Below are 23,991 nucleotides of genomic sequence, written 5' to 3'. Positions count from 1 at the left end.
CTAGAATTGTCCATAACTGGGTCCAATAAAAATATGTACTCGATTACAACACAAATCATACACAAAAATAGTTATCTTCATAAATATATTGATTAATGTTACTTTTAATACGCCCTTTACGTGGTTTCAATGTACATTTATTTACCATATATTGGTACTCATTTCTTAAAAAGTCGATGCAAAATCAAATATTTACAAAACATCCTGTTGACGTCCATTTTATTACGCTAAATATGACACATGACTTGAATGGTTATACATTTTCATTATCTTCCGCTGCTGTCCTTAACATACGAAATGTACTTCCTATTTAGTACTGTCATTGGGACAGAAACTTAACATTCTTTAAATCAGACTAAAGTAAGAATGTCGTCTCCTCAAATACGAGAAACCTTTCCGTGCTCGTTCATCAGTTAAAGATTCAAATCGTGGCTACCATTGTGAAAATGCTTATCTCTTCGTCTTTGAGTGTTATTTATGATACTTTTGCCGGTTTGATCAATTAAATAATTTCAAAATGCATATAAACAAGATGCTGTTATTGTTTAATTGAAGATTTGGGAGATCCCCCTCAACCCTTACAATGAAATATATCTAAAGACGTAATGCCAAACGTAGACTGACATCTCGGAAAATGATATAGGTTCTTTTCATCAGCGTGGTGACATGTTATGGAAGAATGCTGCACTGTTCCGAATTTTTATATGTCTGTTGTAAAGCAAAATAATCTATTAAAATTGTACTGTTTTTGTCGATAGCCCCTGTATGTTTAGAAATACATTACATTTACCATATTTTATATTCAGAAATAATGGATTGCATATATTTTGATATTCATATATAGTATAATGTTAATAAATATCTACCGTAAATGTCTCTCTACCCATCAAAATTGGCAGCGACAGTCTTGAGGTCAATAAATTTTATCGTAATAGGTAAAAAAAGTGCAGATTATAACCATCTCCTGCCATTCGGCAGTGAAAGCGAGGACGACGATTTCGATGAGAAAGAGAGCCTTGTTATTAACCAAACATCTGTCCCGGAAGTAAGTATAAGCGACACCAAGCGGTCCTCCCCAACACTTCGGAATGGAAACGGATACGTCTTCAGTTCCTCACATAAGGGTTCAGCTCGTGAGAACTGCTGCTCTCCTACAACAGTTGCGACGATATTCGCTCTCATGTTGCTTTCTGTTGGAGTTGGATACATAGCAGGGTTCTTCACACCCATATCTTCATTACCATTTCAACATCATCACGGACAATCTCCCGAGTCAGAACATAAAGTACACAAGCGAACAGCAGACTGGAGAACCAAGCTATCGGACTATGGTAATAAAGACAAGTTACTCGAATCCTCTGATGATCACTATGATGATTTATCTCACTTCAACTTGATAAAGTAAAGGTCAGTTTGACAAAGTAATTTCAAGTTAAGTCCACATTTACTGTAACCTAGCTGAGTCAAGACCACCAGTTAACTAGTTAAACCATTCGAACCTTGTTCATTAGAGATCGCTAGATAAACCTTTCGAACCTTGTTCAGTGAAGCTGCTAGATAAACCTTTCGAACCTAGTTCAGTGAATCTGCTGGAAAAAACTGTCGAACCTTGTTCAGTGGAGGTCGCTAGATAAACCTTTCGAACCTTGTTTAGTGGAGGTCGCTAGATACACATTTCAAACCTTGTTCAGTGGGGGTCGCTAGATAAACCTTTCGGACCTTGTTCAGTAAAGCCGATGGATAAAGCTTTCGAACCTTGTTCAGTGGAGGTCGCTAGATAAACATTTCGAACCTTGTTTAGTGGAGATCGCTAGATACACATTTCAAACCTTGTTCAGTGGGGGTCGCTAGATAAACCTTTCGGACCTTGTTCAGTAAAGCCGATGAATAAAGCTTTCGAACCTTGTTCAGTGGAGGTCGCTAGATAAACATTTCGAACCTTGTTCTGTAAAGCCACTAGATAAACCTCTCGAACCTTGTAGAGGAAAAAATATGAGATTATTAGTGAAGAGAATTACATGTATATATATATTTTCAAACTTCGTTAACTTTAGCATGTTTCTGTAACACTGTATCGACCAGAGTGTCATTTGTAAGTGCAATCAGTCAAAAGTTTAGTATAACAACACTTGGTTTTCATACCTAGTTAAATTCAGCGTGTTTCTTTAGCACTTTATTAACCACGGTGACGTTTTTAGGTACAGAATCTTGTATCCGATTGGTGGACGCCGACGGCGACGGTATACTGGACGTCATTGCAGGAATAGCGGTCGGCAAGGACGTCAGTATGATGATCGTCGAGTCCAGCATGGACACGTTCTGCAAAAATATCGGTAAAGGCACAGGGCATGGTTAATTGGACACGTGGTAGTTTTCTAGATTTTAAAAAATGTATTTTCTATACCAAGACAGCTAATTTTTTAATGTAGTATACAAATATACTCTAAGATCGATGGATGTACATTCTTCGTAAATCTTATTGAAGCATTATTGTTCAAAACCATTAGGACAGATTCATTGAGTCTTACTATTCTAGGTATGAAGGAGCCATGCGCAGGTGGCGTGGTCGCCCTTAGAGGGTACGATGGGAAACTACTATGGAAGGTGGACGCATACTCCGAGGTGTTTGGTCTGAACTGTCACTCCGTAGACGTCAATCAGGACGGTACACCCGACTGTATAGCGACCGGAAGATTAGGAACCATAATGGCCGTCGACGTCACTAAAGGCGAGATATTGTAATATTTCTATTTGGGGCCTTGAAGATTTGCTAACACCCTTATATTTAATTCTATAAGACCGATTTTGCTATTTAAGATATCAACTGAACATTGATATATGCATTATCTGGAGGCAGATTTAGACGTTTCTTACGATGCTAAACAAAATAGCGAAATGAAAAAAATCAGCTGATTACTTACAAAATTTATCTTCACGTGAACGTCAAACTTCAAACAAACCAAACAAAATCACACCAAGGCTAACGAAGTTATTACATTGCAGGTACCGTTCTATGGCGAGAGAGTTCTACTTATGTAAACCGTGGCTGGAATATATATAGCATCGCCGTCATACCCGATATGGACAACGACAAAGTAAACGATATCGTCATCGCTCACGGAGGCGATCCCACTGTCCCTGCTGAAGTGCGTATACCACTGAAAAAGTCTGTTCATTTATCTATTAACCTTATAAATTTACAATTCAACTGAGAGTAAAGTGGATTTTATTGGCACTATCAAAATACTGTTGTAGCAATTTTTACCGAAAAAGCGCAATTGGTGTATACAGGACATCTTGGAGGAGTCCGACCGCCATTGCCTTTCAGAGTCGGTCCTGTATTGCCACAGTAATACACACTACTTAACCTTGCCTTTTCTCTTTTGTCGACTGCTGTCTGAACGTCTTAACCCTGATGCTGCCTAATCTAACTGTTCTTTTGGTGACACCGCTGTCATTTGTACTGTCACCACACTCTTCTCGTAGTGATACCACACTGTTATTCCTGTTACTGCACTCTTCCTTCTCTTAGTGTTGTTGCAGTCGAAGTGACATATATATACATTGTTCTTTTCAGGTTCACGTGAGAAATGCAGGCTGGCTGATGATGATCTCGGGACGGACGGGCTTGGCGATAGGAACTCACTTGGAGGTACCGGAAGATAAGGAAGTCTACATCTCGCCCGTCCTACATGAGCGACGAGATGGTTCCCAGTACATTTTGTATGGAAGTGGTGGCGAGACAGTTGGAGGTCGGATATATTATAGAATTGACTGTATCAGGATTTCGAAATTAATTTTTACCAAACATTCCCAACCTTTGTAAGCCCCATTCCATCAGCCATAGCCGTAATCCATATCCCGTCTTCCACCCTTCCAATTCCATCTCTTCAACCTATCCCTTGTTTCTATTTTCATCAACACCTTATCCATTGCATTGTATAAATAATAAGAAAACAAAAGTTTTAATTTAATTTACTATGTGTTGATAGGGTTGTTTCTGGCTATCTCCCTTCCGGACATGTACCGACACGTTATGGGGCTCCCTAAGGGTAGTCTAGTCCGGAACACACGTGGGGCGTACGACCAGTGGGGGTTCCGAACACCAAGCGACAAAGGCGAGATTGAGTTGTTCAGGTACGTCAACACACTACACAGTTCCTGTGTCGAATTCCTGTTAAATTGAGGTGAAAATTGTTTCTATATCAGAGTGTCTCAACATCGCTAAGTATATGTATATCATACAAGAGAAACATATTGTTAACATAATGATATTGTACAATAACTGACGCCAGAAAATATACAATTTCTTCATAAGGACAAACATGAAGGCGGGAAATATACGGCAGTGTCAATAAACACACCAGGCCAAAGTTTACCTTAGCGTCAGCAAAGACTAAAGGTACAGAAATAGTTGACAAAAGAGTCAGATCTAAACCACAACATCAACACACAAGGGCAATATAATGCAACTATACATAATCCATGCCAACACACTAGAACAAATAGTGCGCCAAGCATCATCCACGCCAACACACCAGGACAAATTCACACATGTCGACATCAAAACGTATACACATATACCACAATCGAAACTAAAACGACAAAATATACTACATGCTTTTGTAATATTAACACATAAGGACAAATATTAACATATTTGGATGAAACATACCAAGATTGCAACAAAGGTAATTTTAACACAACGTCAACACGCACGGACAAAATACCACGTCAGCACTCATGACAAGGAAAAATGTTGTACACATAAGTTATATACAACGACGAAAATTTGAAATTTCTACACAGAAAAATGATCCTAACGCTCAAGAACCCAATCCATTCGTGAGAGCACAAGAAATGATGGCATCGAAATGCATATCATTTTTCATTAAGATAAATACTTACATGTGCATGACAATCGTATTTAGTTTCTACTGTATATATGGCCACTTTTACAGGAGCGACGAGAAAGGCGTCATGGTCCCTCCCGTACTGGTGGACGTCAACAAAGATGGCGTCAATGACATACTGATGACGGGATTTGACGGTACCATGGCACTATACGACGGGGAAAATTTACAAGTCATGTGGAAAATAAAATTCGAGGAGAGAGAATCTTACAGGTACATGTTCATGGTGACCTGCGTAAAATAGTCCTATCTCGGTTAAATGAAAAGTGTGAAATAGCCTATAATTTTGTTCCTTTTCAGTTCACCGGCGCCTGGTTACTTTAACGACGATGACGTCATCGACTTCATGGTCCATTGGAGCAAGGGAGCATGGCCATTTTACAATACCACGGACGTAAGTTATGCTTTCTTAAAACGCTGTCCTAAAACTAATCACTTCATCCAGTTGCGGGGAGATAGCATGTACGCAATATGATTTAATACATGAATGTTGTTAATTTCTGTCAGGTAATATATTTATGCGCCCACCTTAAAGAGAATAGAGGTCGCGGTGACCGAATTGTTGAGGCATTTGACCGTTTTGGTCACAAGCCCTCCGCCTCTGGGCCGCGGTGGCCTAGCAAATGAGGCTTCTGGCTATCTTTGCCACTAGCGCTCCACATCTGGGCCGTGGTGACCGGGTGTGTAAGGTATCTGGTCGTCTTTATCACTAGCCCTTAACCTTACGTTCCGGTCCTTGGTGAAGTTAGTCGCCAGGTACTGGCCGCACGTCGGTGGCTTCTCTCCGGAAACTCCGACTTTCCTTAAATGACCCTGTCTGTTAATAGTACTTAAAGCAACAACAAACATAAGCTTTAAGATATGGTCGAACATTTTACCATGTATGAGTTGCGAATTCATATGAAACAGAAATGCGGAATGACCAATGAGGGCTTGAGTGGACTTCTAAGAAAGCACATTAACCAAGCTTGTTTCGATTATGAACGTTCTTTTAAAGGACATCATTATAGACGGGAAGGACGGGGCTGTTCTGTGGAATATGACTTCCGGTAGATATGACGTTTCCTCTGACCTCACGGCACGATCCTCTGCACACAACAGGGACGTATTTTTGTACAAAGTTCAAGGTCGAAATGGTGAGGACCCTCAACACGCTGGAGCTGTCCACGGGGCAACTGGTATCCAGAGAGTGGTTGGTATTGTTGTCAAACGGTTATGATGTAATCGATTTATCCATGTTTTAAAATGAATGTTTCATTTCCAGAATCATGATAAATGGATTCCATTATTTTTCTTCAATATCTTTTTGGTTTAATCTGTCACTGTTCAATCATTCCAATAGTACGTATTCGTTCTCATTACCAGTAAGTAAATAACTGTTGCTTTGATGACAGATCAACAGACGGTCTCTGCGCGATGGTACCTCCTTTCTAGAGGAAACTATCGTAGATGAGTCGAATGCAGACCTAGAGGGCGTTTTAGTCGACAGCGGCCACTTCCGGTCAAAGAGGCGCGTGATTGACAAGGATTATGTAGAATGTGAATCAGACCAGACCGTTTTCCTAGCAGAATTATTTGCTTTGGACCGAACAACAATGAAAGCCCCGATCAAACTGTGGGAACGAGGCTCTGAGAAATTCTTCTACAGTAGGTTACTTCATTTAGAGTTTGGTGTTCACGTCATTGAACCGATAGTACATGCATTTGCAATTGATTCATCGTTTGGATATTCAAAATCATTCATTCTTTGTGAAAATTCCTCATTATTACCTATTATTTCTGTTCTACATTGTGGTAGGTTTATCTCGTATACGTGCTAAATAGGGCTTCAACGATATACCGTATATATAGTATCGCATTACTGTCTTGTGTATCATATCAGTCTGTTTCGTTTTACCTGTATCATGATACTCTTAAAGTACTAAAATATTCAATTATCTTTCATCAAAATCTCAAAAATGAAAATATCAGAAATGACATCAAAAGATATTTTGATTGGACAAATATTTACCATTGGCTTTACTAAATAACATACGAACTTTTGAGCATACACGAGTATCGAGATACGTATCACATAGTAAGCATTATACATATCGTATATCGTGAGTTATGCTTGTCGTTGAAGCTGCAGTCCTACTACTGATAATAAAAGGCGCAGATACGATTTATATACTAAACCATACCTAGGAAATAAAACTGATTTGGTCATTGCTGGAAGGTACCTGATCTGTCAGCGATATGCGTTCGTTTGCAAATGAAAATCAGAATATCTATTTTTTAGATAGATAGAGATTCCAGCAACTAATAGGTAGATCTGTCATCACCTTATATTTCATACAACCCACACATCTTCCTTTTGATTCGTGTAGATGATTTATATATACTGTATACGAAACCTAAAAAGTCTGCTAGCCTGTGTATATTGAAGTAACTGAAGGTGTTAACTAGGCTATGATATCCACTTTCCCACGTTTCCGACACATTTTTGAAAACGGCTGTCATTGGATCTCAAGAGTATTCCTTACGATCAGAACTCTCCTGCCAATTTGTGATTCTAAGCCTCCATTGTCTTACTTGCTACAGAATTGACAGGAAGTGACGAGAAGTTGGTGGAAGATGTAAAGAAAATTTATGGGGAGAACCACACAATGACTGAAAACGAGGTTCCATGGTCACGTGGCAAAAGGGATTCTGAAAAACCGTTTTGTATCCTCAAACAACCGGATGAACGAACAACAGGTACATTTCACATGTTCTTAACGGATTCCATTCATTTATTTTTGTACATAAATATTGAAGTTCAGATAGTATTTCTACTTTCACCTGACATTCCCAAACATATGAACTACATTTAATTCTAAGACATGCTTGAAAGATGATGGGTCACGATAATGCTGGCTATGATGATATCATTGACTTTTTTGTAAAAATACATTTTTCACCTTACTACTTTCTAGGCGCCATCGGTGACGTTGATGGCGACGGGAAATTGGACTTGATTATAAACGTAGTGAGCGTTGGGATACTTCGAGATAAATACGCACACTTCGTCAAAATGAAGTTCGACACCGACTTTTATAAGGTTAATCTGGAGGAGGCCCTCGCGCGCCAGTTATACACGCCTATTAACGCCACCGTCCATCCACGCATGCGCAATGTCCTGAACGAAAACAAAATTACTACATTAAAGTTCCTTCCTGCTGATAAGCAAATTTGGGGAGGATACATGGGGTCAACAGGAGATAGCACCTTCCGCGAGGTGTGATTAATTACCATTACAATGAATCAAGATAGAACACGAACATCGATGTTTTTAATATTGAAATTGATCCATGATATCAAAATATGTATATATAAATTAATTTGTTTATTTGAGATCTTGTTGTGTTGTTTCTTAATTGTATTGTTTTTACCTTACATCTTTATCCTACAAAACCATCAGAATAAACCTGTCATATATATATATCGTTGACACCATCAGAATACACCTGTCGTGTATATCGTTGACACCATCAGAATACACCTGTGGTGTATATTGTTGATACCATCAGAATACACCTGTCGTGTATATTGTTGACACCATCAGAATACACCTGTCGTGTATATTGTTGACACCATCAGCATACACCTGTCATATAGATATCGTTGACACCATCAGAATACACCTGTCGTGTATATTGTTGACACCATCAGAAAACACCTGTCGTGTATATTGTTGACACCATCAGAATACACATGTCGTGTATATTGTTGACACCATCAGAATACACCTGTCGTGTACATTGTTGACACCATCAGAATACACCTGTCGTGTACATTGTTGACACCATCAGAATACACCTGTCGTGTATACTGTTGACACCATCAGAAAACACCTGTCGTGTATATTGTTGACACCATCATGATACACTTGTCGTGTATATTGTTGACACCATCAGGATACACCTGTCGTGTATATTGTTGACACTTTCAGGATACACCTGTCGTGTATATTGTTGACACCATCAGGATACACCTGTCGTGTATATTGTTGACACCATCAGAATACACCTGTCATGTATACTGTTGACACCATCAGAAAACACCTGTCGTGTATATTGTTGACACCATCATGATACACTTGTCGTGTATATTGTTAACACCATCAGGATACACCTGTCGTGTATATTGTTGACACCATCAGAATACACCTGTCGTGTATATTGTTGACACCATCAGGATACACCTGTCGTGTATATTGTTGACACCATCAGGATACACCTGTCGTGTATATTGTTGCCACCATCAGGATACACCTGTCGTGTATATTGTTGACACCATCAGGATACACCTGTCGTGTATATTGTTGTCACCATCAGGATACACCTGTCGTGTATATTGTTGACACCATCAGAATACACCTGTCGTGTATATTGTTGACACTATCAGAATACACCTGTCGTGTATATCGTTGACACCATCAGAATACACCTGTCGTGTATATTGTTGACACCATCAGAATACACCTGTCGTGTATATTGTTGACACCATCAGAATACACATGTCGTGTATATTGTTGACACCATCAGAATACACCTGTCGTGTATATTGTTGACACCATCAGAATACACCTGTCGTGTATATTGTTGACACCATCAGAATACACCTGTCGTGTATACTGTTGACACCATCAGAAAACACCTGTCGTGTATATTGTTGACACCATCATGATACACTTGTCGTGTATATTGTTGACACCATCAGGATACACCTGTCGTGTATATTGTTGACACTTTCAGGATACACCTGTCGTGTATATTGTTGACACCATCAGGATACACCTGTCGTGTATATTGTTGACACCATCAGAATACACCTGTCGTGTATACTGTTGACACCATCAGAAAACACCTGTCGTGTATATTGTTGACACCATCATGATACACTTGTCGTGTATATTGTTAACACCATCAGGATACACCTGTCGTGTATATTGTTGACACCATCAGAATACACCTGTCGTGTATATTGTTGACACCATCAGGATACACCTGTCGTGTATATTGTTGACACCATCAGGATACACCTGTCGTGTATATTGTTGACACCATCAGGATACACCTGTCGTGTATATTGTTGACACCATCAGGATACACCTGTCGTGTATATTGTTGACACCATCAGGATACACCTGTCGTGTATATTGTTGACACCATCAGGATACACCTGTCGTGTATATTGTTGGCACCATCAGGATACACCTGTCGTGTATATTGTTGACACCATCAGAATACACCTGTCGTGTATATTGTTGACACCATCAGAATACACCCGTCGTGTATATATTGTTGATACCATCAGAATACACCTGTCGTGTATATTGTTAACACCATCAAATATACCTGTCGTGTATATTGTTGACACCATCAGAATACACCTGTCATGTATATTGTGGCAGAAAACACCTGTTGAACCTGACGCTGTAATTTCTAGCACGTGTCTCAATGATTACTCTGTAATAAGATAGGACTTAAATGTTTCATTAAATGTTGTTTTTTTTCCATTTTAAATTTTCTAGCCGAGCATTTGCGCGAAATTTCCCTGACCAGTTTTGAATACATATCCATGCCGTTCATTCTATGGAGGACGACGAATGTACAATCACGATTTTTTTAATGTGTTTATTTTCGAGGAAGGTCGCTGGTTAAACAGATGACACGGTCATCGTTCTAATTAGTAGATAAATTTTTGCTCGGAACAGAGAGAAAATATTGTTCGGCTACTTTGGTCTATTTTCAACCAGAAACGGCGTATATCTTAAGACAATATATACATTCATATCACATGAAATGCTTATACATCACGAGCGAATAATCATTTATAAATAATAGTACATATTGTACAAGTCAATGTACTATAGATAAGCTTGGAATATATGAAGCATGTGTTAGATTATCAAGGTTGTATCAGCATAAAAGGGAAAGATATGTACTGATGGGTCAGCGAATAAGTTAGCAATTATTCAGAGTATTAATCCATGCACACCTTCATTTTTCTTTGTTCATAAAGTGATGCGCTTGATGTATACAACAGGCTATTTAAAAAAAATACCCAGAAAACCCTATTTACCATAATGCCGATTTAACAAAAATCCACCTCAGAGAGGCAAATGATTAACAAGTCTGATATAGTACAGTAGAGGGAACTTAACATAAAATGTTGACAAAAGAAGTTGCCGGTAACGTCTGTCCGCATTAAAATACTTTGAACACTAGATTTTTCACGTCATACTAAGAGGTTGTTGAACAATTCACAAGACGACAGAAAAGGAAGAAATAAATTAAACATCCCAAGAGATGGACAGCGAATTCATTTTGGTATTTTCGTGTTTCCTCAATAGAACATACTAAAGTAACCCTATCCCTGCTATCACACAGGGGTTTGGCACGAATTCTCGACCCTCGGTCCATATCACCGTAATACATATACTCAACAAAAAAGAAAGGTTAACATGTTTCCTTGGCGAATACCTGTAAATGAGTGAAAACAAAATGACGTTTGTGCAATATTAGAAAATAGTAATGTTTTACATTACAAAATCAAAGGGGGTTACCAAAATCATTCAAGCGTGAAAGTCTGTATTATCGAAAGAGCTGCACGAGGTTTTCTGCGACTAACTTGTATCTTCGCTTAAATTTCATGAACATTCACAATGCTATCTATAAACCTTATCATTATGCCCCGGCTGTCACAAGTACAGAGAGAAAGGGCTGTAGGCATGATCCAGACTGGGGAGTTTCTCCGTCGAGTTGCACGGCATTTTGGTTGCAGTGTTAAGACAATTTGCCAGTTGGTAAGTCGTTTAAACCAAACTCGGTCAATATCCGATCGTCCCCGAAGCGGCCGACCCCGTAAAACGACCGCCAGGGATGACCGTCGTATACGATTGATACACTTGCGCAATCGATTCGTAACCGCAGTAGAGACTACAAGGACATTGTTTGGGCGTCGTGTGTCTCCCCAAACAGTCCGCAACAGGTTGAGGGCCTACCAATTGAAAGTGCGGCGTCCCTACACTGGACCCAATTTGTTGCGACGTCACCGTTATAATCGGCGTAACTGGACCCGTGTTCACCGTCGTTGGGCCTTACGACAATGGAACAATGTTCTGTTGTCAGATGAGTCCAGGTTTTGTCTGCAACACGGTGACGGAAGGCGCAGAGTGTGGAGGCGACGAGGGAGCGTTTTGCGAACTGCTGCGTCGCAGAACGGGACCGCTTTGGCGGCGGAATTGCAATGGTTTGGGGTGGTATTTGTGGGGGGGACTCGTACCAGGCTTGTTGTGTTAAATGGCAATTTAGCCGGCATTCGATATCGGGACGAAATTTTAAGACCAGTGGTTCTGCCAATCTTTAAGACGCCATGGCGTTGGCGCCATTTTTCAACAGGATAACGCACCAGCGCACACCAGTCGCGTCAGCAGAACTTTCTTGCAGCAGAATAACGTACAGGTGTTAGATTGGCCATCTAAATCACCCGATTTGTCACCGATTGAGCACGTCTGGGACGTTTTTGGGCGACGCGTGAGAGAACGTCAAAATCAGCCGTCAAACTTGTAGGAGCTGGCCCAAGCCTTGATCGCTGAATGGAACAACATCTCTCCTCGAATTATCCGCCGGTTTACGAGTTCCATGCGACGACGCTGCAATGCTGTTTACTTCGCAAACGGTGGCCATACCCGTTACTAATGGTGTTACCTTTGAAATTGACCCCAACGTCATTTACAGTAGAAAAAATCAACTGAACGCAAAGTTTCATAATGAACCATGACTGCAGTTTTATCAGAATTGATCAATTACTTTATTCGTACATGATTGGTAAGGATTTATGAAGGGGTTAATTAATTAATCACAGAATAAAGTAGTGTTACCTTTCTTTTTTTTTGTTTAGTATATATATGGACCGTGGGTCGAAAATTCGTGCCCAATCCCTGTGTGTCAGCCTACTACATCTATTTTCATCTATAGCCAACATCGTACAGCAGAGAAACGCCCAAATTCTAAGTCACCTCTTACGAAAGACAGTGTGATAAGTAGGGTTTTCCCGAAACAACATTAGAATGTAGGGGTTTGGGATTAAGTGAGCACAGGTTCCACTGACTGTCGCGCTCCTTACTGGTATCTCGTATTAATCGGGACACACTCATTTACCAGCGAATCCTGACCATCTGATAATGTCACGCCGCTTTTAGTCTGGTCATTGGCAGGTTACGCGTTGTCCGAAGCTGAGAACTGGACACATGGTGCGATAACTTCTAACTAAAATATCACTTAACATATGGAGTGATCTGAACGCAGATAAACTGATTTATTTACACGTGGGTCACAAGTCCTGTATAAGTTCCCGTTGATAGAAAGATCACACAACATCTCGGACACAACGAGGAACGCGACACGGACACTGACCACACCATACGATGTTGAAGCGCGTGTTGACACAAAGTGTTCGCATTCCTTTCAGAGCTACTGTCTGTCCGAAATGGCTGTCCTCGGACGCTAGGTAACTAGACCTCACTTTACAGTCTTTATATTGTAGCCTCCAACAGCTCAGTGGACATCAATCAAATGTAGTATATCAGAAGGTGTTATCATTAAAGTTAATAAGCGGGAAAAGTCTAAGTATACAACATTGAAATATTAACCGTCAAGATTGTTTGATAGCTTCTAAACGATCTCCAAACTTGAGCAAGGTTTACTAGTACATATTGTATCGTATGTTGTATTATAAATTAGGGTGTACCATATAAATATGCAAATGATAAGTTGATGTTGTCACAGGCAGTTCAGATTACATGCCCTATCATATACAACCCGGTGTCATGGAGATTTCCATAACTATGTTTTAATAACAATATCATTGTTTTTGTTTTGAGCTACAGAGGAGATGGGAAGGTAAATTATGAGGTTCGGCCTATGAGGAGGAGCGACATCCAACCTCTATACGAGCTCCTCCGGGAAAACCAGTGGAACATGGAAAAGAGTTATCTCGAGTGTGTGTTTAACAGTGACCCTACCGGCCTCGTGGTGGTAGCCAAGGACGACGGCGAAATCATAGGTCAGTTTGTGTGAAATAACGTAATGTTAATTTAAAGTAGATTTTATAAGTGATACCCTTATACCCGGAGAAAACTGTATAACAAGTATGATATTCATACGTTGCCTGCAGAATCTTCTTGTTGTTGGTGAACGCTGGGCTCAGGTAATGCACACTCGTCTTCGTCTTGGATGTAGCTCTCTCAATTATCATCTCCATAATAACCATGTTTCAGATACAGATCTGTGTGCATGTGGGCAGGTTGAAACTCCTTATCATTATCTGAGGCAGTGTGTACGCTATAATCGAGCTAGAGAAAATACCCTAGATACATTAAATTTCAATTTATCACTAGAATTACTCATTTATGGTGACCCAAACCTGTCTCAAGATGATAATATCATATTTGAAAAGGTGCAAAGGTACATCGTAGATTCGGGTAGATTCTAGGTGCCGGATGGAGTTTCTTTGTGCTCTCTTTACCTCTTCCTTTCTCCTATCTTACCAAATTATGTTATCACCTTATGGTTTACATATTAACGGTCAGTGTTCATCAGTGAATGTTAAGTTTAAAAAAAATCTCTTTCAATGTGTTTAATGTAAATTGTACTATTGTAACTGTTTTATATTGGAGATGGCTTAATATAAGATTTATGATAATGTTGCCAGATCCATTTTCAATTTTATAATTTGTGTATGTGTATGTTGTAAATGAAAATCTGAAAATAAAATATTGTTTAAACCAATCTTCTTATTCACTTGCTAGTTTAATACGAAGGCATCGTGATAATGGTCACGTGACTAGAAGGTGTTAATATTATATCATAACATGGGATACCGCACCACAAAATATAATTGTAATCTTACCTTACTTTCAGGACACAACGGGATCCTGGTCCACAGTCCGGACTTCGCCTCGTCTGGAATGAACATTGTCAAGGACGAATACCGGTCACTTGGGATCGGCAAGGTCATGTTCCGCAAGGTAATGGATATCATGTCTGACAAGAACGTTGGAGGGACATCACTATCGAACAGAATCTCGTTTTACGCGCAATTTGGGTGGACAATAAAGTCATATACATTTCATTATAATCAGGGACCTGTTAATCCGGAATTCCTCAAGAATTGCACGGATCCAGACTGCGAAATAGTGCCAGCAGAACACGTGAACTTTGATGACGTCATTGCATATGATGCGGAGGTTCACACAATACCTCGGCCAGTATATATCAGCAACTGGGCCCAGAACGAGACTGCCAGAACATATGTAGCTTTGCGAGAAGGGCGTGTTTGTGGGTATGGCGTCTTAAAACCTGGTGACATAGGACACAAAATGTATCCGCTGTACGCAGACGACACTAAAATCGCACACGCGCTGTTCCGTAAGCTGGCGTCTCACATCCCAAGCGGGGGAGATCTCATCTTCACACAACCCATCGAAAACGAGGAAGCTAATAAGTTTGTTGCTGGAAACAATCTGACAACGTACTTATCCATGACTCGTTTATATAACAAGAAAAATGTTACCGTGGACATTGGACGTGTCTATTCTGTATCTACAACAGAATATGGCATCGTTTAGACATCTCATCGATCTGTCTCCTAATGTTCACATCCACTCATCGAGTCTTCTTGGTGTATTGTTTATGCCGATAAGCAAAATTTGTATTTGATATATTCTGGAACGTTTAGGCTGGAAGAATTACTCATCTTTTGATAGCATTGAAGGCGTTGAGGAGGTTAAAAAAGACAATGTTCCCTTTATTTCCTGTCGACATAGAAGAGATCAAACTTGATAACATACGTCACTATAAAGCACTAGACCATTGAGCACTTTCCAGTGTTTTCAATGCACTTTTAGATAACAGCTAAAGCTAAATCTACATTGACATTATAGTTAAGTCTTGTTAAAATCAACTGTAAATAGTGTGAGTCTGTGTATTTGTTCATTGTCATAGGTAGTAAATATAATTATGTTGTACCAGTGGGTGTGTGTTTATTGTCATTGATAGTAAATATAATTATGTTGTACCAGTGGGTGTGTGTTTATTGTCATTGATAGTAAATATAATTATGTTGTACCAGTGGGTGTGTGTTTATTGTCATTGATAGTAAATATAATTATGTTGTACCAGTGGGTGTGTGTTTATTGTCATTGATAGTAAATATAATCCATGTTGTACCAGTGGGTGTGTGTTTATTGTCATTGATAGTAAATATAATTATGTTGTACCAGTGGGTGTGTGTTTATTGTCATTGATAGTAAATATAATTATGTTGTACCAGTGGGTATGTGTTTATTGTCATTGACAGTAAATATAATTAATGTTATACCCATAGAGTATGTGATGTATCATACCTTATCGTTACGGTAAGATATTTCACCTTTGCTTATGGTAACTAATTGTAAAACAGGTTCCCTCTAAAGCACTGAGAATAAAGGCAGCAGTTTTCACCATTAGATTCACAAGAGATCTATAACCTCTAGGTTGACATACCTGACCAATGTTCGAACAATATAGATCCGAGTAGTTGTCAGTCACTTCATTTAATTCTGTGTAATCGTACGAGACCTATCACAAACATTTCAGTTATATCAAAATCACGTGCAGTTTGTTATTTTTTCGTCAGTAGGTCAAACGATCCCGGTGTTATAACGGATATTCGGAAGCTATGCGCGAACACCTCATTAAAATACCAAATATCATAGATATTGTTATGTTGTAGATAATGTTTTCCTTTTTGTACGTATCAGCATGGTTTTGTAACTCAACATGAAAATGTTACACAACTTTTTGCTCTTGGTTCGACTGTCGCTTGCAGGTTTCGCTTCTAGGTTTCGCTTCTGGCCACAAATACATTATTTTAACAAAATAAAATAGGTCCAATTCCGCGCCGAGAAATAACGAACTCGGGCCTCATCAGATACACATAAAATACCTCCAAATTTTAACTTTATATACCCAACACACATGGCAACTGGTCACCAACAAATGTTTTACAGGCTGGAATTGGGAATGGACATTACAAAAAATATTCAAGATAACAAAACTCAAGTGAAAAGATCTCAAGTCTGCAAGATTAATTCCACTTTGGCCAAGGAAACATCAGACGAAATTGGCACGGAATCCGGGGATTCCTACGAAAGAAGGGTTTTAAAGAATGAGTTTTAATCACTCTATTGGACCCCGCCCCATAGGACCAAAATCGGCTGATTATACTAAACTGATTCCACTTCAACCAAGAATGCTTCATACCTAATTGGGACAGAATCCGGGCATTTTAACCTCCAGCCTAACCCTCGCCGGGCCGAGAACCATTTTTATTACACAATTGATTCCTCTTAAAAACAAACACGCTATATTTCCCCTACTGGACCGAGACCCACTAAATATACAAAATAGATTTCCTTTCACCCAAGAATTACCTTACATACTGAAGGATATTAAAGAATTTACCTATTTCCCATGGCCCCTTGTCCCTCCCACCACTGGGGGTACAATTCATTCTCTTTCACAAAAGGATGATTTCGGCCACACTGGGACATAAGCCAGGCAATAAAGCAGAAAAATGATCAGGAATTTACCCATTTTTTTTATCGGGCCTTGCACCCTCTCCTCGCCACAGGGACAGAGACCAACCATGTATAAAAAATTTATCCTCCGTCACGCAAGGGAGCTTATGTCTATTTGGGACATAATCTCGTCGCCAGCGTCGTATGGCTTGGGTGGCGGCACATGCCCCTAGAATATTCCCGGTTCACCATGTTTCGCGCAGACTGTCACGAACACTATCAGTGGCGTAGCAAAACATTTTTAAGAGTGTATGCTTTCAAGAGAGGATCCAAGGGCGAAGCCCCGGTTAAGGGGGTCTAGGGGCGCAGTAAGATTAAAAAAGTAGGGCAAATATATCTCAATGGAATTCGAATGTATGTTTAAGCATACAAGCATACATTATTGCTACGCCTCTGACAATCCACCCACAGGAGTGGCCGCGACCCAGACACAAATCATTGATTTTGCAGTTTGTTTTGTATAGATTTTTACTTTAAAATATTGAACATTATACTCGACGTCTTGCCTAGAATCATCTTCAAAGTTTACCCTGCGTTTCTTTACCCCTTGAGTATATTTTCAACTTTTGTGAAACAATTTCCAACGCGTCATACAGATAGCTACATTGAGCATATTTGAGCCCCCTGTACTTTCAGTCCAGCGAGTAGTTCCTACGAAGTCATCCAGTTTTAACAAAAGGTCAATAGACATTCATGGTCATCTGACTACGAAAAACCCTATATAGCATAGAGGCTGCATTTGCTCAACTGTTCTACAGCTAACAAATTGGAAAGTTACAAAGATGTTATATATCAAACATGAACACAATGGGATTTTTCGGTTATTACAAAGTGTTTCAAGATCTTAACACATATGACCTTGAAAGTGGGTCAAGGTCATTCATTTGAACATGCTTAGTGAACCTTCAAACCAAGCATCAACCACCATCAACGCTCTTGTCCGTTTGGCTAAAAATATTTGAAGATAAAACTTTCACATATTTTACCCCGTGACCCTTGAAAGTGTGTTAAGGCTATTCATTTGAACAAAATTGACAGCACCTCATCCCAGCAGGATACAGGCCTAACATCAGCATCTTGAGCCTTTTGGTTATTGAGAAGTTGTTTGAATGGCACGTATACGCATAGTAGATAATTGACAATGCAGATGGATGAAGGAACCACTCAAGTATATCGATGCAAGTGTATATAAGGAGCTTGGTAAAGACGCAAGCTGTCGAAACTCTCATTGGTCAGATCCATGGTGCGGAGTACCACATGTTTGTAAATGCGTGGGGAGCTGGAAAATGAAACTGTAGCAGCCAACATCAGCGATCTGGAAGAGGCGCATAGTCATGGGAGAGGAAAGTAGATCTGGGGAGAACTGGCATTTCTTGATGTCAGACAGACATAAAGTCTGAATGTGGCAATTTAGTCTGCCATTGAGGATGGCAGATTGTAGTAGGCAACTTGAGCAGAGAGAGAGAGCCAATTTTGAAGAAGCCATGGAACAATGTAGGTAGCCAGGGTGACTGGACAGTTTCCTGTAGAAGTAGGATGCAAGGGGGTTTCCTGGCTCACTTGGTTTGGAAGGTACCGACTTCAGGTGTTGTCAAAAAGATATGCAAGTGTGAAGACTAGTGGAGGCTGTCAGATATACATCATACGGACTATGGAGCGCACTGGAAGTCAGCCATCGACAGGCAGCCTATGTCAACTCACCATCACAAGGATGTTCCCGAACAAGGGTCGAACTATATACTTATGGATCTGGCTGATGAAGTTGATGGGGTTTATAGGTACACGTATGGCCCACCCTGTACTTTATATTTGCATACTTTGTAACAGTGTAAAGTTATTACAATACTATTTTTTTTCAACTTTCTGTAGGTGTGTTCATACCTTTCAGTTTGTCAACACAAATATTCTCCTAGACTTCCCTATTTTTAGAATATAAAATTGTTAAGAAGAAATGAGACTTGTAATTTTGATCTCCAAAGTCAAATAAAGGAGTGATAAGCTTGATGGAAGGTTTGGGAATTCATGTTGCCTCTTTTTGATGATTAAATATACCGGATACCTTTCTACCAATTATTCTGCAGAAGGTAAATTTATCAATGCCAGAAATAAATTAACATAACAAGCATGTATTTAGCCTGCTTTTAATGTCATAAATAATATATCAAGTCCATATTTATGCCACTAGAACACAGGCACCACCAGCTGCCTTGATTTTAATTTCGGCTGATCGGCTGAAGAAGCGGGCCTTCACAATCACTGGCTGCTTGGGTAAATGTCCTTTTCCTAGAACCTTGTAGTAGCCCTGTAAAGTGAACACAATGATATTTTGACATGTATGACACAAAAGATGTATAACTATGTATGTGACATTTAGTTTAGTTTATCATTGCTTTATGTCCTATTAACAGGCAGCCTCATTCAAAGACCTACCAATTTGGGTGGCATAGGAAAGTTGAAGTTCCCAGAAAAAAACACCATTCTGCTGTCAGTGTCTGGCAACTTCCCAATATAGTTCTCGATCCCCCCAACCCAGAGGTGGAGGGCTAGTGATAAAGATGGGCAAATGCCTTTACCACTCAACCAGTGCAGCCCTGCGATATTTACTGTCAAACTGTCCGTAGAGGAGATAATTATATCCTACTAGGCGATAGAAAATAAATTATTTTCAGTGTAGTATTAAACGGACTTTTACAATCTTGCTAATCTTCATGACATTTCATACCCTCATATTTATTCTTACCATCACCTTAACCCAGATATCAAGTAGGACAGTCCGATAGTTGAAAATTAAGACATTTTAAAAATGGTACTTCTAGGAATGTTTTACTAAATTTATAAAAGTGACCAACTGACAAGCCAATCAACAGTGATGAAACTAATTCTAGAGCTGCATTTTGCAGCTTCAGTACTTACAGCTCGTACAACATCAATAACAGGAGCCTTCTCTTTGTTATCTGCATACTTTTGTCTGGTCTGCTCTGACACAAGGGACCACAGTTTGTCCAAATTAACAGTGGGACAGAAGAACTTGTTCAATGTCTTGTGGTAATACCTCATACCAACTTTACCAAAGTAACCTGGATGGCTGAAAAGCAAAATAGGTTTTACAACTTACAAGGTTTATACACCAACTCCTGTGCAGTCAAATTTCTTCAAGTACAGATGATGAAATAACTTGATTAAGAATATTTGATTTGTATCCTGTCCACTAGGATGCTTTGTTTAGCTCACAGCGACACTAGATAAATTGAGAACTTTTATCAATCTTGTTACAAAGAAATGGTTTAACATTTCCAATTTCATTCATGAAAATGCCACAATTTATGATCTTATTGAAAACATTCTCAATAGTGGTTTTACTTATCTAAAATGGTTTAGAATTTCCTGTTTTTGAAATTCTCAAAAACAAGAGGGAAAGTTTACATTGGAGAATAAATTGAAGAAAATCCTGCTTCAACTTACTCTGGAGTCTGCAAGGGAAATATCAGGTGGGGAATACAAATCATAACGCTTAAACACAAATTTATTACAGATTAAACCCTATAATTTCTATGTTTTTCTTTGATTCTTTATATCTATAAATGTAAAAGACTATTACAATGTATAGCCAAAACTTTCACACCACAATGGAAATCTCACAATCCTAACTTACTATTTGTCAAAGTTAATTCTGTGATGATGCTGACCACCAGCGTTACCACGACCACCAGGATGCTTCCTGTGCTTGCCTGCAAATAAAAATTGTAGTATCTCAGAACTTTCTTTCATACTTTTAACTGATCACCTCTGCATAAGAGGTGCAATGTAAGTGGTAACTTTGAAATCGCTGAGGAATGGACCATTTAAATCCTACCAGAAGGAAAAACTACAAAACATTTCTATGTTTTCATCAAAATGTATAAAATTGATGCGATTGTTAGAGTAAAATGGTAAATTACTTGAAAACATATCACTGGACAGGTCCGTTTTATGTAAACTTTTAGAGGTAAAAACTTTTAGAGTTATCATTGCCTTATAAATTATACTGGTCATACAAATGTACACTTTGTATTTAAATTTCTATCATAAAATATGCCATTGGCAAATGCTGATGTGTACTCTGGTATTCTTTGTCCAAGGAAACAAAATCTATATCATTTACTTACCAATACGACCATGTCCATGGCTGACATGGCCTCTCAGCTTCCTGGTCTTCTTCAACTTTGTTGTCTGTAAATACAAAGCAAACATATCATCAGGAACATCATTACCAAATACTGTATCCATGTCTTGTCATTTAAGTGTGTTATCTGCAATACCTATAGGAATTTTTTGTTAAATATTGCACCCTGAACATTGGACTGTGTTTTAATTGATTAAGCGGATTTAGTTTCACATAGACATGGTAGGTCAACTTGTACATAGGTATGTATGCATGTTTACCATATTGGATGCATATAAATGGAATGAATCATCACTAAACCCTCTGTGATCACGTTTCATTTGTGGAAGATGGACTAATAACTGACTGAACTAGAAATTTTGCAGTGATTTTAGTTTACAATCATGATCAGTGATAATGACTGATGCTATAATTAGGAAAAGGGTATAGATGGAAAGGATTTTTGGATTCATGTTCTTGAATTTATCATTGCCTATAAAGTATTCGGATCTTAATTGACTTTGCAAGACTGCAAAGATTACTAATTTAGTAAACGTTTACATGGTTGGTGACTAGTAAATAAATATTGATGAAATTTTAAAAACAGACTGAAAAGAATTTTCCATTTCTTAAGTTGTACTTTTAAAAATTGGCCTAACATCAGTCACTAATGAAAGAAAATAATTTCATTCTATCCTATCACCATTGATGAATGATAACAAAAATGCATAGGCTCAGAATTGTTTCACCACTGCTAGTTGATTCGGCGATTTAAATTTTTGGAACTCGGATATTTGAGTCCCAGACTCATGACTCGTGAAGCTAAAAATAAATTGGTTAACAACAAATCAGAAGCATTTATAAAGGATGCTTGCATGATCTTGAATGGTTCTTAAATGTAAATGTTCCAGCCATTGTTGTGAATTTTTAATAAGATAAAAAATATGTCCTATCAGAATACATCGCTATTATTGTTTTTATCACTTTAAAGACACATTTCAATAGACATAGCCGTAGATCCACTGGTAAAACCAGGATCATTGGATCTCCGCGAGCATCAGTTGTTGTTCAATGCAACAAGTAACATTATCTAAATGTCGTACAGAGCTAAGCGAGATGGTTATTCCAGCACAAAACCTTATGCATATTGGTTGTCTTTGTCAACATTCACCAAACAGCAAATCATAAAAACACGTTCAGACGGCAATATCAAGCCTACACGAACACTTAGTATCTACTGTACACCGACATTTTCAACTGTCGATTTTTAGCTTTTTAGGGTTAGGTTGACAGTGAAATGTACAGGATTGGATAAAAAAATGTTTTAAGAACACGTTGGCTTTATTTCAGTTCATAATACTTCGTACAGAAGATGATGATGATAGATTTCAGATATTTGTTGTGGTGTGAACTCACCATGTTGAATATTGGATAGAAAAGACCGGAAGCGGAAACGCGTTACCGGAACTTGAATAAAATAAACATGGCGGACGTAGAGAAGGAAGCGATTTATTTTCAGATTGAGATAAACCGAAACATGTAATTTAAGCTGTCATGGTGCTTTTTAGGTATGTTTCACAAACACATAATTTGTGAAAAATGGAAAGAGCAAGTACGTTGTGATTCACTTACGTCTAATTTGTGTCCATGAATGGAGGGGAAGTGTCGGTGTTTACATAAAATTATGGATTGTGACTCAATGATCATAAATTAGCTGATTTAATGAACGGTCAAACACAATTGAAATAAGTTTACTCTCAGTGTAGAACTCTTTGATAATCTTTAGTGCAAATGTTAAACGTCATCAAAATTACAGAGAGCAGAATTCAAAACCACTAATAACTCACCGGTGAAACTTCATTTGGAAGACGTGAACTATATGTATTTGAGATCTGCTGTTTATAAATTGTCATACCATGTATTGTCGATTACAATACATCTTGGTACTTTTATTATACACCCCTCGTGATCGTGCTTATTTCCGATAATAAGTCAAGTACTCTATGCATGTAGCTACGTCAGCATACATTCCTACAATGTTGCATTAATTGATTGCCAGTACTAACCAATGGTGACATTTTAATTATCGTATACCAGACAACTTAAACTGTGTATATAGAGTTATTGAACATGCAGGTTTAAAGGATAGCATCAGGATAATTTTTACTAACGGAAATGGGTTGTATATCTCCCCTATTGGTATGCTTTCCCCTCTGAATATTAACAAATTCCCCATCAAGAAAATACATGTGAGACTTTATATCATAACCAGCGTGATTTCATCGGCT

The 23,991-nt window shown here is 38.8% G+C and overlaps 3 protein-coding genes across 4 annotated transcripts in view; 2 read left to right on the top strand and 1 right to left on the bottom strand.

Annotated features, from left to right (window-relative positions):
- The first annotated feature begins 871 nt into the window (after positions 1-871).
- Positions 872-8,178, top strand: LOC132552311 (protein FAM234B-like). The gene is made up of 12 exons (XM_060216471.1): positions 872-1,331; positions 2,199-2,333; positions 2,537-2,728; positions 3,004-3,146; positions 3,578-3,752; positions 3,993-4,137; positions 4,962-5,126; positions 5,214-5,307; positions 5,911-6,105; positions 6,308-6,560; positions 7,497-7,652; positions 7,871-8,178. The coding sequence occupies exons 1-12, from the start codon at positions 872-874 to the stop codon at positions 8,176-8,178; spliced, it is 2,421 nt and encodes an 806-aa protein (XP_060072454.1).
- A 5,671-nt stretch (positions 8,179-13,849) lies between these two features.
- On the top strand, positions 13,850-15,570 carry LOC132552337 (uncharacterized). The gene is made up of 2 exons (XM_060216498.1): positions 13,850-14,006; positions 14,864-15,570. The coding sequence occupies exons 1-2, from the start codon at positions 13,865-13,867 to the stop codon at positions 15,568-15,570; spliced, it is 849 nt and encodes a 282-aa protein (XP_060072481.1). The 5' UTR covers positions 13,850-13,864.
- Positions 15,571-19,689: 4,119 nt separating this feature from the next.
- LOC132552236 (large ribosomal subunit protein uL15-like) overlaps positions 19,690-23,991 on the bottom strand; it is a 33,708-nt gene continuing 29,406 nt past the window's right edge. The window contains exons 1-5 of one of the 2 annotated variants that reach the window (XM_060216385.1): positions 23,120-23,146; positions 21,708-21,771; positions 21,215-21,290; positions 20,476-20,647; positions 19,690-19,864 (exon numbers count right to left, since the gene is read on the bottom strand). In XM_060216385.1, coding sequence (XP_060072368.1) covers positions 19,736-19,864; positions 20,476-20,647; positions 21,215-21,290; positions 21,708-21,771; positions 23,120-23,122 — 444 coding nt within the window. In that variant the 5' untranslated portion in view covers positions 23,123-23,146 and the 3' untranslated portion in view covers positions 19,690-19,735. Of the gene's footprint in view, positions 19,865-20,475; positions 20,648-21,214; positions 21,291-21,707; positions 21,772-23,119; positions 23,147-23,991 lie in introns of those variants that run through there. The other variant, XM_060216384.1, reaches the window with a different exon arrangement.

Source organism: Ylistrum balloti, unplaced genomic scaffold, assembly GCF_031769215.1.
Source record: "Ylistrum balloti isolate Yb309-2 unplaced genomic scaffold, AGI_CSIRO_Ybal_v1 Utg370242, whole genome shotgun sequence".
NCBI lineage: Eukaryota > Metazoa > Mollusca > Bivalvia > Pectinida > Pectinidae > Ylistrum > Ylistrum balloti.
Note: the sequence above shows the minus strand (reverse complement) of the source record. Positions and strands in the feature narration are given on the sequence as shown.